This window comes from Rhinolophus ferrumequinum, chromosome 10 (assembly GCF_004115265.2).
Source record: "Rhinolophus ferrumequinum isolate MPI-CBG mRhiFer1 chromosome 10, mRhiFer1_v1.p, whole genome shotgun sequence".
Classification (NCBI taxonomy): Eukaryota; Metazoa; Chordata; class Mammalia; order Chiroptera; family Rhinolophidae; genus Rhinolophus; species Rhinolophus ferrumequinum.
The window spans coordinates 45,394,337-45,406,399 of NC_046293.1; the positions used below are offsets into that span (position 1 = coordinate 45,394,337).

The following is a 12,063-nucleotide window of genomic DNA, read 5'->3' on the forward strand; positions in this document are numbered from 1 at the left end:
GAACCAGGTTTTGGGTTTGTGATTTTTCTTTCCTATTTTCAATTTCATTGATTTCTGTTCTAATTATTTTTTTCATTTGCTTACTTTGCGTTTAATTTGCTCTTCTTTTTCTAGTTCCCTAGCTTAGATTAACTTTATATCTCTATTTTTGTGTAATGTATGCATTTAGTGCTATAAATTTCTCTCTAAGCATGTCACAAATTTTGATAAGTTGTTACTTTCATTTAGTTCAATATATTTTTAAATTTCTCTTGACACTTCTTTGATCTACATGTTATCTAGAAGTGTGTTGTTTAATCTCCATATAATTTGGGATTTTCTAGCAATCTTTTTGTTGATTTCTAATTTAATTCCATTGTAGTTTGAGAGCATATTTCATATGATTGCTGTTTTTTTTTAATTTGTGAAGGTGTGTTTTATGGCCTAGAATGTTGTCTGTCCTGGTGAATGTTTCATGTGAGTTCGAGAAGAATGTGTAAAGTTTGAAATGGGTTTCAGAAGGCCCAAATCAAGGTGTCTGCAGGGCTACCTTTCCTCTGGAAGTGCTATGGGAGACTCATTTCCTTGCCTTTTCCATTTTCTAGATGCAACTGCATTCCTTGACTGGTAGCTCCTTCCTCCATCTTTAAAGCTCATCATTCCACCTCTATTTCTGTGGTCACATTTCCTCTTTTTTTTTTCTGACCTCCTGCATCACTTTTTAAAGGACTCTTGTGATTACATTTCCCCCATCTGGATAATCGAGGATGATCTCCTCATCTCAAAATCCTTAACATAATCATATCTGCAAAGTCCCTTGTACCATACCATGTAGGGTAACATTTATGGGTTCCAGGGATTAGGATGTGGACATCTTGGGTGTGGGGATGGAGGGCATTATTCAGCCTGCAACAACAGTAGAGTCAGAATTTGAACTGAGGAAGCCTGCTCGTGGAACCACTGCTCTGCTCTTTCGAGCTTCCCTACCACCTTCTACATCTAAATGTCTCCTTTATGCTTTGTTTTAATTGTGTTTACCTTTCCCACTAGGATGTGACCCTCCTGAAACAGGATGTATAGTTCAGATCAAGGAAATTGGAATGATACGGAATGATGAGGCATCAGCAATAGAGAAAATAATTGTTATTTGACTCCCCAGCCTTTTAAGGCTTGGTGCATGTCTGACTTTTGCAGTTAGCCAGTTACCTGCTGACATTAATATAAATTAAATTATAAGTTATATATTAAGATATGCATATATGTTTACAGTTAAGCAGCCTCCTGTGGCTAGTGACTACTACATTAGATAGTACAGCTCTGTAATCTCTACCAGTCCATCAAACTGCTCTTGCAGAACTGCAGTGCTTATGCTAAAGATGGTTATTCTGAAATGAAAATTATTCTAACTCATTTTGCTTTAATTTTGGGTTTCTCTTTTTGTGGGATCAGAGGTGTAAGGACTAAAATGATATGCATATTAGAGGCGTTTTATATCATAAGCATTTTAGATAGAACAAACTTGCCGTTGAGTTTGTTTTGCCAAATACTCTTCTTTCAGTCACCAGACAGCGTAATTCATAGTGAAAAGTCTTGGTAGTTTATTTTATCATATTTCTTTATTCCTAGAAGTGAGGATTGAACTATTAACACAGGCTACTATAATAAAGGACTGTGTGAAACCACATTTGGATAGTGTTTTTATTATACTGGCAAATTTAACTACGTTTCAATGCAGTTTATGTGAACCCCACCCAAACTTTAACCTGTTTCCCATTTTGATGAGGTCCAATCAGGGGAAAAAGCAACAGCAAAAAAATCTTCCTGTGTGGCCTGTAGATATCAAATCTGAAGATTATTAATGCATTTCCAACTAGGGACCATAAGCAAACAAACTCTCTTACAGATAACTACACCCTTCCTGTTTGGGAGAGTTTACTGTGGAACAGATTTCGGAAATAGGTTTCTGACAGTTGGGAATTTTATTTATAAAATGTTGGAGGGTGAGGTTCTTCCTTTAACAAAAAACTAATTATTTCCTGTCTAGTGCTCAACCAGTACATTTTAAGCAGTCTTTTTAGAAAATTTACTCTGTAGCAGAGAATTACATTGCTTTGAGCAATTCTGGTTTACTTGTCAACTAATGTACAAAATTTGTCTATTTCAGTGAATAATTCAAAAAGTACTTAAAATTAAAAAATAAAACACAAGTAGAGAATCATATGATTTCACTGATATGTGATATATAAAACTGAAAACAACAAAAGAACAAGACAAACAAATGAAGAAACAAAAACTCATAGACACATACAATAATTTACATACAATAGTTTAGGGGTTACCACCAGGGGGTAAGGGGTGAGGAGGGTGGTAGCTGAGGGTAAAGGGGATCAAATAATATGGTGATGGAAAGAGAACTGACTCTGGGTGGTGAACACACAATGTGATACATAGATGATGTAATACAGAATTGTACACCTGAAATCTATGTAACTTTACTAACAATTGTCACCCCAATAAACTCTAAAAAAAATAAAAATGAAAAAGCAATTTTTAAATGCTTGTATTATCTTGTCTCCAGATTGATAGTTTACAATTTAAATAAATCTATGAACGCATTTTAATATGGTTTTACTTTTGATATGAAAATCTGTAGCACATTCATGTACTCTGTGCTAAAGGAAAAGTTACAGTTTAGGTACAACAGCAGATTTACATTAAAGAATTTGCAGGTTAATTCACAGTGTAACATTATACTCATCTAGTACATCTGTTATAAAGAAGCCTATAAAATTTAGGCCACCCACAAAGTGGTCTGCTGAGGCCTGTGGTTGGTGTTAGAATGCTGTTATTATGTGGGCTAACTGGTTTGGTAAGGAATTTACCTCCACTAAGACTGTGAAACATCATGGTTCTGACTTTCCCCCATGGGGTCTGCATTGGCTTGACTTAGGTACTATGTTTTTGTTGGGCCAGTTAATGTGCTCTGTTGCCTTGACATTGATATATCATGTGAATGGTATACTGTTTTCTATGTTGGTTTATTAAAGTAGTATTATCAATTCTGAGTCGTGTAGACCTTAGGATAATCTGGAATAAATGGTTGGTTTAAATACCTGAATTAAATCTAATAGCTATTATAAATTTCCTCATTATTTAGAAAAATTTGTGTAGTACACGCGCATGTATGCACATGCGTGTGCGCTGAGATGGAGAAGGCAGCTACTGGCTTTATTTTAATTTTTGTGTCATCTGAAAAATTTATCCTTTTAATTTCCTTGGGGTTTGTGAATGGTTTTCAAGAACAAGGACAGGAATTTAGTATAATTTAGCAAACTAGTACTGAGAGTCAAAATTAAATATTATTTAAATAGATGTTTTTAAGTAATCAAAAAAATAGTACAGACAAAAAATACAGCAGCAACCACCACAACATCTAGTAGTGATTTGAGGAATAAATACTATCATAAGTCAAGCAACATCTCAGATCACTTCTAAAGTTTTCAAAATGAACAAAATCTTTTTTTTAAGAAAACAAACATGTTGTTTTTGTTAACTTCAGAAAAGTTAAAATTAACAGGTTTTTTAAATCAGATAATTTGTACTTCACTTAATATTCATGGAAACAACTAATTTTTCTCTAAATACATGAATTACAAAGTACGAAAAATAGCATAGATATGTAAAATGTGTTTTGTATTTTGTGACTACAAATTAAGGAAATGACATTTCCTTAACAGTGTGGAAGAAACTTAGCAATTTTTGGACAGGAAACACCTAATTATTGCCACTGATAAAAATTTATATGCCTATTAAAGTAAAATGTAAACATTGAGGTAGAAAATACACATATGTATATATGTATATTTATACACATGTGTACACACGTACATGCACAATCATGTATGTATAAAAGCATTGTTTTGGTCTTAACTCTGCCTTGGTGACTTTAATTATGGTCAAATATTTATACCTTGAAAAGTTTTTTTCAAATAGATACTTTTGGCATTCGTATAGTTGTTTGTTGTATACTAAACAGAGTTTTGAATTTGTCGTCTGGTCGTGATTCAAACAAATCATCTGACGTTAGGGGCTCAGAGCCTTTTTTCTTCCAAACAAGTAAATGAATGAAGCCATGAATGTGCCTTACCTAGCTAGTCTTTGTTCCCAGTTCTTCTCATGTCTAGTCTGATGTCCTGACAAATGCCATGCCTGACTTCTACATTCAGTGATGTGGTATATAAGTGTTTCTCTACTCATTCAAGTTGTCAGCAAATATCAAAGATGAATGTTTAAATGGCCTTTGGCAACAGTGACTACTCAGAGCTGACAGAGGCTCAGCTGTATGATGATGTCTCCCTTTTAGACTTCAGCATTATAATTCTGCCCACTGAATCAGCTCAATCTTTAGCTAATTATTTTCACTTTGAGGTAACCACATGTATTTCACCTTTCTAGGTTTACCGACAAGACTGTGAAACTTTCGGGATGGTTGTGAAAATGCTGATTGAAAAAGATCCTTCATTAGAAAAGTCTATACAGTTTGCATTAAGACAGAATTTACATGAAATAGGAGAACGGTGTGTTGAAGAACTCAAGCATTTCATTGCAGAGTATGACACTTCTAATCAAGATTTTGGAGAGTCTTTTTAGAAGATCACTTGCTCAGGCAAAAAAATGTTTCTAGGTTTTTCCCCCCCCTGGATTGTGTAAATCCTTAATATATGGAGTTTTTGTGATGAAGAGAACTACTTTATGATAGTTGATCACCTTTCCAATATCAAATAAACATCTAAAATAGTCTAAGATATTTTAATTAGAATTTTCTTTACATAAAGAGTCTCCTAATCCATACTTTTCCTCGCCCCTAAAATGATGGGTAAATTGATTTTTCAAGTCCTAGAGAACAGCTTCTGTACTTATGTTTGTAGTATTCCATAATATGTGACCATTTGTGTGGTCACACTAGTGTAATTTTAGAGATCATTCCAGTTAAACACAGTCTTTTTGCATTTCATAGTCAGTGATACCATGTCAAAATGTTAGAATACTAAGTTGTGATTTTATTGACTTGTTTCTTATCTTAGGCTTTGTAACTTTTAATATGTTTAAATATAAGATTCAAATAACCTGCATAGTTTGGTATCCTTTGGGAATATTTGCTTTGAGTATAATTCTCATTGTGTTAACATAGAGCACTTAAATCTCTAAAAGACACCTTGCAATAAATTCCTGTTTTCCAAGTAAGTGAACTTAATGTCTTCTGTTAAAATAATCCTGAAATTCCTGACTGACTGATCTGTGAATCTTAAATAATATCATAAAAGACAAGGGGCAATTTGAGATGAAAGATGAGAGCTGTTTTAAAGTTGAAATTTCTTTAAAAATTTCTAATCAGTAGAGAAAAATTTGGAATATGAGTAGTGGAGTTTCATTTTTTCTATAGGCCTATTATATTCCCCATCTCAAGAAAGAAGGTGATGGATAATATATCCATGACTAAGCCATTTACAGATTATGCCTTTGTTAATCTCTGTTTGTATTCTAACAAATTCAAGTTCTGTTGCCCTTTTCAGGAGTTCTTAACCCTTCAAAAGTGTTCTTGGAAGAAATAAAGTAGAGTAGGCAGTAAGCCTAACACGACTACTCTTAATCAAGTCATCTATGTAAGTAGTCCTTCATGAGCAAACCATCCAAATAATGGGTTAGTTAAGAATCTAACTGGGATGATTAGGATATTCCACTCATTTCCTGATCACTTCCACCTGCCCAGTGGCATTTAGCCAAAATATGTAATTTTGTGGCATTAGTTAGGAAATCTTAAAAGTCATGTTTGTTATTACTACTCAATGTCATTATCCTCCCATCCTCTTTCCATTTCCACTCTCTTCTCACTTGAATTCTAGCATTATTTTTAGTGGCCTCTATTGATACTATCTAAACAGCTACCCCAGAGTAGATAAAATTTTTATTAAAAGTGGAAATAGCAGTATAAATAATTTTAGCAGATCCTATAATGGGTGCCTCCAAATATGTATTATGCCATTCCACAAATTTAAAAATGACTTGAAGGCAAAATTATTTGCTTAAGCTTCCTATATGAGACCACCTTGAATTTTTACTTTTGCCATTTAGATGTTATACATAAACCAAAACTAAACCCCACATATCATCTCTGGTATTCTTCCCTAATGTGAACAATGATTTTGTTGGTTACAACCACTTTAGAAAGACTAAGAAAGTACTGATCTTTTTTCTCCCCTACCCCTATGTTTTTCTTCTCCTTAAATGTTCTAATTCCAGTTTTCATTTTCTTTAGTCAAGTTGTCACAAGTTTAAAAATAAAACTTGAGAAACTACCATGGAAGCAAAGGAGTTGTTCACTTTGTTGAAATTCATTAAACTATAGAAGTTTAACGCACAGATGCATTTAAATGTAGGGTCAACAGATAATCTTTTTCTTTTCCCCTTCCCCCAAATTACATTCAACATTTAAAGCTGTTTATAGCTTGCCATCAGCATTATTCTGGGAGGCTTGTCAGTGTTAAATCTATCCATCTGTCTGTTTTTTGTGTTTTTTTTTTAAGTCTAATTTTAGGATAGATTAGTTCAGGTATATACCAGGGTGTATATTTTGCAAAATGTTTTTGAGTTAAAAAATGTGTTTGTAAATTACCCGTTGTTTTTGAGTATGCCCAATTGATGTAATAAAATTTGCATTGTCTTATGAAGCCTTGATGATCAACAGGGGAAAAGCAGATATTGTGAAGCTTTTTGTGAACTTTAAAAGTGCAAAATAAAGCAACCAGGTTTAAATAATTAGATTGTCTTTTTTTCTCTTGAACAGGCTTAAAGTGTTTTGCTAAAATGTAGATTTTTATTCCTTCCTACTGCATGATTACTCCTTAGTATTCAGTTCACCTACTCAGCAGCAGGATGAAGTTTGAGAATTGAGAAACTATTAACTTTGGTGATTTAGTGAGTCTTGATATCTGAGAAAGCAGTTAAATGACATAAAATGAGGACACAGTAGTGCTCAATAATTGTGTAATTATGAGTCTGAGTTTCAGAGACTTGTAGGATTAAAATCCATATGTTTACAGTAACCTCTGGAGGACTCAGGAACCACATTGTCTTTGTGACCTCCGTTCCTAGCACAGTTTGGAATGTTGTATGTACTTATATTTGTTAAGGCTTCAGAAAGGAAGTGAAATTTGACCCGAGTCTTAGAGGAATAGGACTTATTCAGGCAGAGAAAGGGAAGTGTTACAAGTAGGAGGAGGGAAAGGTATAGGCCTCTGTGATGGAAGCTGATTGGGGAAGATGATAGGGGACGAATGTAGAAACAGGTAGGTTAAAAGCAGAATGTGAAGGATTTTGAATGCTTGTAGCTTTATCCTTTCTCTCCTACTTAACAATGAGGTTTGGAAATACTATCTTTGTATTTATTCTTGCCAAAAATGTTAATTTCTCACAGCCCCTCGGCCACTTCCCAGCCCTAACTAGTTAGTTCATAAGACCCAGAACCTTTTGAAGGAAGGGGAGGCCAGATCCCCTTAAGAAAGGACTCTGCTACACTGCCAAAATATTATATAGTGGTTTCAGCTTTATTTCAGTTTCCTGCAAGAGATCCTAAACTTCGAGGAAGACTCTGTCAGTTCTTTGGCAACAACTTTGGACGGTGATCCAGTCATCCCTGAAGTATTCACGGTGGAGTATTCAGTGTTGCAGGCAGCCAGCCATCCAGGTGGCTTTACTGCTGAGGCTCGCACCTGGAGCTCACCCTGAGGCTGGCACCTGGAGCTCACCTCTCTGCTTGCCACACCAAGGTTTGTGGGTTACGTACAGTAACTTACCATCTCCTTCCTGCCAATTCTCTCGAGAGCACTGAAGTTACCCAATTCAGTGATATAGGAAAAAGGGGACTAGTAACTAAGGTAGTTAGCAGAATATATTCTCTCCTTTTTCCCTGGTAATGGAGTCAAAATTGAGTCACATAACTGCCCCATTAGCACTGTATTTGCTCTATTCCCCTTGCAGTTAGGTCTGACCAAGTGAGACTAAGTTCCCTCCTATGGAATTTGAGTGGTACTCCTTCTGGGCTGGAACCATTAGGACAATGGATATGCCTCCTTCATGCTCTTTTATCCCTTATCAAAAGTAGTAACAATAGCAACCCAGCCTTGATTTATTGCAGAGGCACAAGATGAAGGAGCCTGGATCCCTGCATGACTGTGTGGAGTACTGAACTATTATGTGAAAGAGGAATCAATGTCTTTATTGTTTGAGCCACATTATTGGTTTCTTGTTGGCTCACCTTTTGCTCAAATTAATAAATTATATTTGAGAGTTAACTTCACTGAAGTTGGCCCTTGAAACTTGCACCAGACCCACATTTCCATTGTAATAATTGATCTTGGAATAATGGGGACTGATCATATAAAAGGTTTTGCCAGTCCACTGAGTTTGAGTTGTATTTAAAAATGACACTTGAGAAATATCATTTAAGCCTCATGTACATTTGTGTAGCAATAGAGACAGCTTGATTCTATGGCACGAGCCCTACTCCTAGTTTAATGGTATTCTAATGATAGCAAATATCAGTAAAATTGTGTGAAGTTTGGAACTTTTTTCTCATGTGTGTATGTGAATAGGTAGAGGTTTATTGAAACATAATCATTTGAGAACATATAAGGTAGAAAATAACCACAACATACAGATACTTGGCTGTGAGAGCACGTCTGAGGTATTTACCCACTGCCTAGTCTATCTATGTGCTATCATGTTTTTCCTGTTTAGAATACTTAGATGAGGAGGAGGAGGAGGGGACAGAGCTGCCCTGGCCATATGGCATTCAGGACTGCATCTTAAAGCTCCTTGTAGCCTAGGACCCTGTTCCTGGGGTCACTGCTGGCACCCTCACTCATGAGCTTTCTGGCTGCGACCCTGCCATTGTCCTTGAGAGCACTGAGGATTCTCTGAGAGGGTGAGGCTCGGCAAACTTCCTGGAGACAGGGAGAGGACCAAATGACTGTCCCTGCATCCTCCAAGGGGGAAGAGTCCATCCTTCATGACCAAACTCCGGAGAAAGACACACTGGCCAAATGTCTGCAGTACCTTCAAGTGGACCCAGCTCCAGCCAATTGGGCTCCTCCTTGGCACCAGATCCCAGTTGCCCTTCTCTGCCCACACCCTGTGCTTGCCTGGTAGGGAAGGCTTCTGAAGCCAGAAGAGGGTCAGCCCCCAATGGATGGGGATTATGTTGGGTGGGGAAGGTCGGAGGCTGGGGGAGGAGCAAGAGGAGATACAATCCATCAGAGCTGTAGCTTATGAGGCTGAGGTATCTGTTTTATGCTGAAGCTTTTGATTTCCCTTTCTTAGGGCTGAAGATTAGCTATGCCATGGGCTTATACCGGCCTGGTCTCCAACAACCACAGCCCTACTATATCACAGTGGGTGGTGGTCTACTGAACACTGCAGGGCTTACTCAGTTGAGAGGTGAATCTTGAGTGAGAATCATCTTTTCTTTACAACATACCATGTTTCCCCAAAAATAAGACCTAGCCGGACCATCAGCTCTAATGCGTCTTTTGGAGCAAGAATTAATATAAGACCTGGTCTTATATTACAGTAAAATAAGACCAGGCCTTATATTAATTTTTGCTCCAAAAGATGCATTAGAGCTGATGGTCCTGCTAGGTCTTATTTTTGGGGAAACACGGTAGGAGCAATGTGACGCACCCAAGGTGCAAGAGGAGAGCTCTCAGCATTTTCTCATCCCCTGGGGCAGCTTGATGGTCACAGCCTCCATGGCTGCCTCTGTCCTGAGGTGGGAGTGTTGAGTGAAGGGGATGCTTCCTTAAGCTTGTAAACTGGGGATAGGAGTGTGGGACTAGCCCAGCTTTGGAAGGAATTTCACATTTTTAAAAACTGTATTCTGCTACTTCTGTAGACTCGACTCTGGTGTACCATACTGGATGTAGCTTAAAATGTATTTCAGGTTAAGTATACTAAATACTTTATAGGATTCTGAGAAACACCAGTGTTTTTCCATTATTTCACTATCTGAATCAGGTTAGAATCACATTCTAGTGTTTTTTGATTCACGAACATTTTTACATGTAATAAGCCGATAAGAACTTTATTCTCATTTTGCATTCAAGGGCAAGAGAAGTTGTAACCGCCTAAGGTCATATAGCTGGAAGTGGCAGAGCCAGAGATACACTCAAATCTTTCAACTCTAAACTCAGTGTTCTTGGAAGAGTGGAAAAGCTTGGTGGTTTCTCTATCCCTAGTTGCCACCCCCTTCAGTATTGGTTCCTATGACTTGTGCTTTGGAGCCATCTTAGGAAACACCTTTGAGGTTCATAAGGGGTAGTTGTTAAGGGGCAGGTATGGTTACAGCCTTCACTGCCACAGTACAGCTCAGGACTCAGCTGTTTGGGTGCTGCACCTGAACCCCTGATGGAGTTTAAATTGCCATTTACAGTGGAATGAACCTGGTAATTTAACTCTCCTAGGAACTAAGGTTAGTTAAACACGGTTAACACCTTTCAGCTTTGCTTACATGTTTGGAGATTCCCAACTGAGATTGTTGCCAATAGCAGCCCTCTACGACATAGAAAAAAAATCTTACTTTCTTTTCCTGGTAACTGGGCAGAAATAACACGAGGGAGAAAAATATCTTAACCTTTCACATACTCTAGTCTCATCTACTCAGTGAAGCTAAAGACAATTTGAAGCATATGCATTGACGGGGAGATAATCTCCAAACTTCTTTTTCATAATTTAGCTTAACCTTTTGCCCACTCAGAATCCCAAGCATTAACATAAAAAAGCACCAGTTCACTCCCACGAGCTTTGGAGGGATCATCCTTGTCGAGACAAATGTGTTGGAAAGTGAGTCAGAAAAGGAAAACAACACTATGCTGAGTGGCAAGATGTTTCTGACCTGAAAAATTCAGTTCAGTCTCCAAGGAATACTGAAGCTGGAAGGAAGCCTTTGAGATGGCCTGGCACTCTCATTTTACACAAGTGGAAACTGGGTCAGAGCACTTAACCCACCCAAGTTAATGAGAGGTGAGTCTCCTAACCCAGATCTTTTGACTCCTAGAGTCCAGTATGCTTTGCCCCACTCCAAGATCAACTATGGTGGATTTATATTAGCCCAGGAATCGTCTTTTCCAATGTCAGTTGCTTGGTTTGTTTATCTAAAAGTGCTAAAACAAGTAGTAGTCCTTAAGAGGACTTGTTTCATATTCTTAATTGTACTATTTATGTTGTCTGGAATCAAATGCTTCCAGAGAATGCACTGCAAGTTATTTCTAAAGTTGGCATGGACAGCACTTGTGCACATACAGCAATAGAGATGTGAAATTTCTTTTGCAACAAGTTGAGGCTAAAATCGATCCCTAAAATGGGAATTCTTGACCAGCTAGCCGGTTCAAAAGGAATACATTGGCTGTACTCCTGTGACCAAGTCTATGTATACTTAATGTCTTACTTTTCCTCTATACTTCGTTCCCAAACCATTTTGTGAAAAGTACCCTTAAACTTCATTCCCCCAGAAAAGTGTATGATTCTATGACCTTGGCAAAAAAGCACAGAGGTGCAAAATTCAGTTTGCTCCTGCTTATTTCTCCGGTTTAGGCCCACTTTACCTGGAAGCCTTCCTAATGTTTGAGTTTGCAGAAAACCTATGTGGACTGTGTAAGAGTATGCCTTCTATTTTTAAATAGTTCCAAAGAATGGCTAGAGAATCTGTCTAGGCAATTAGCAAATTTCTCATTTGACTAATTAAAATGGAATTTTATAATTGTGTTACTAGCATTGAATTGATAATGAGGCAAGTCATAGTGTAATTTTTTTTGATCCCAATGTTTCTTCTTTGTGGATCCCATAAAGGTCACATGTATTTCTATGAACAGAAATTAGCCATGCCTCCCCTAGATAGTTTTAAGGAATAGGTTGAATCAGCCTCAAGCTTCTGCATTTATAACCCATGCATTGGAGACTTGCTGATGGCAGGCTCATTTTGTTTATGGTGTTTCAGAAATGTTTGAATTCGTTGCTAGCAATTATAAACTT

At 37.2% G+C, this 12,063-nt stretch overlaps 1 protein-coding gene across 11 annotated transcripts in view; it reads left to right on the forward strand.

Annotated features, from left to right (window-relative positions):
• Nucleotides 1-5,322, forward strand: part of PPHLN1 (periphilin 1) — a 110,272-nt gene extending 104,950 nt beyond the window's left edge. For all 11 annotated transcript variants that reach the window (XM_033116629.1, XM_033116633.1, XM_033116624.1 and 8 more), the window contains one exon: nt 4,435-5,322. In XM_033116629.1, the coding sequence (XP_032972520.1) occupies nt 4,435-4,629 (195 nt within the window). In that variant the 3' untranslated portion in view covers nt 4,630-5,322. The remainder of the gene's footprint in view (nt 1-4,434) is intronic.
• The last annotated feature ends 6,741 nt before the right edge of the window (nt 5,323-12,063 follow it).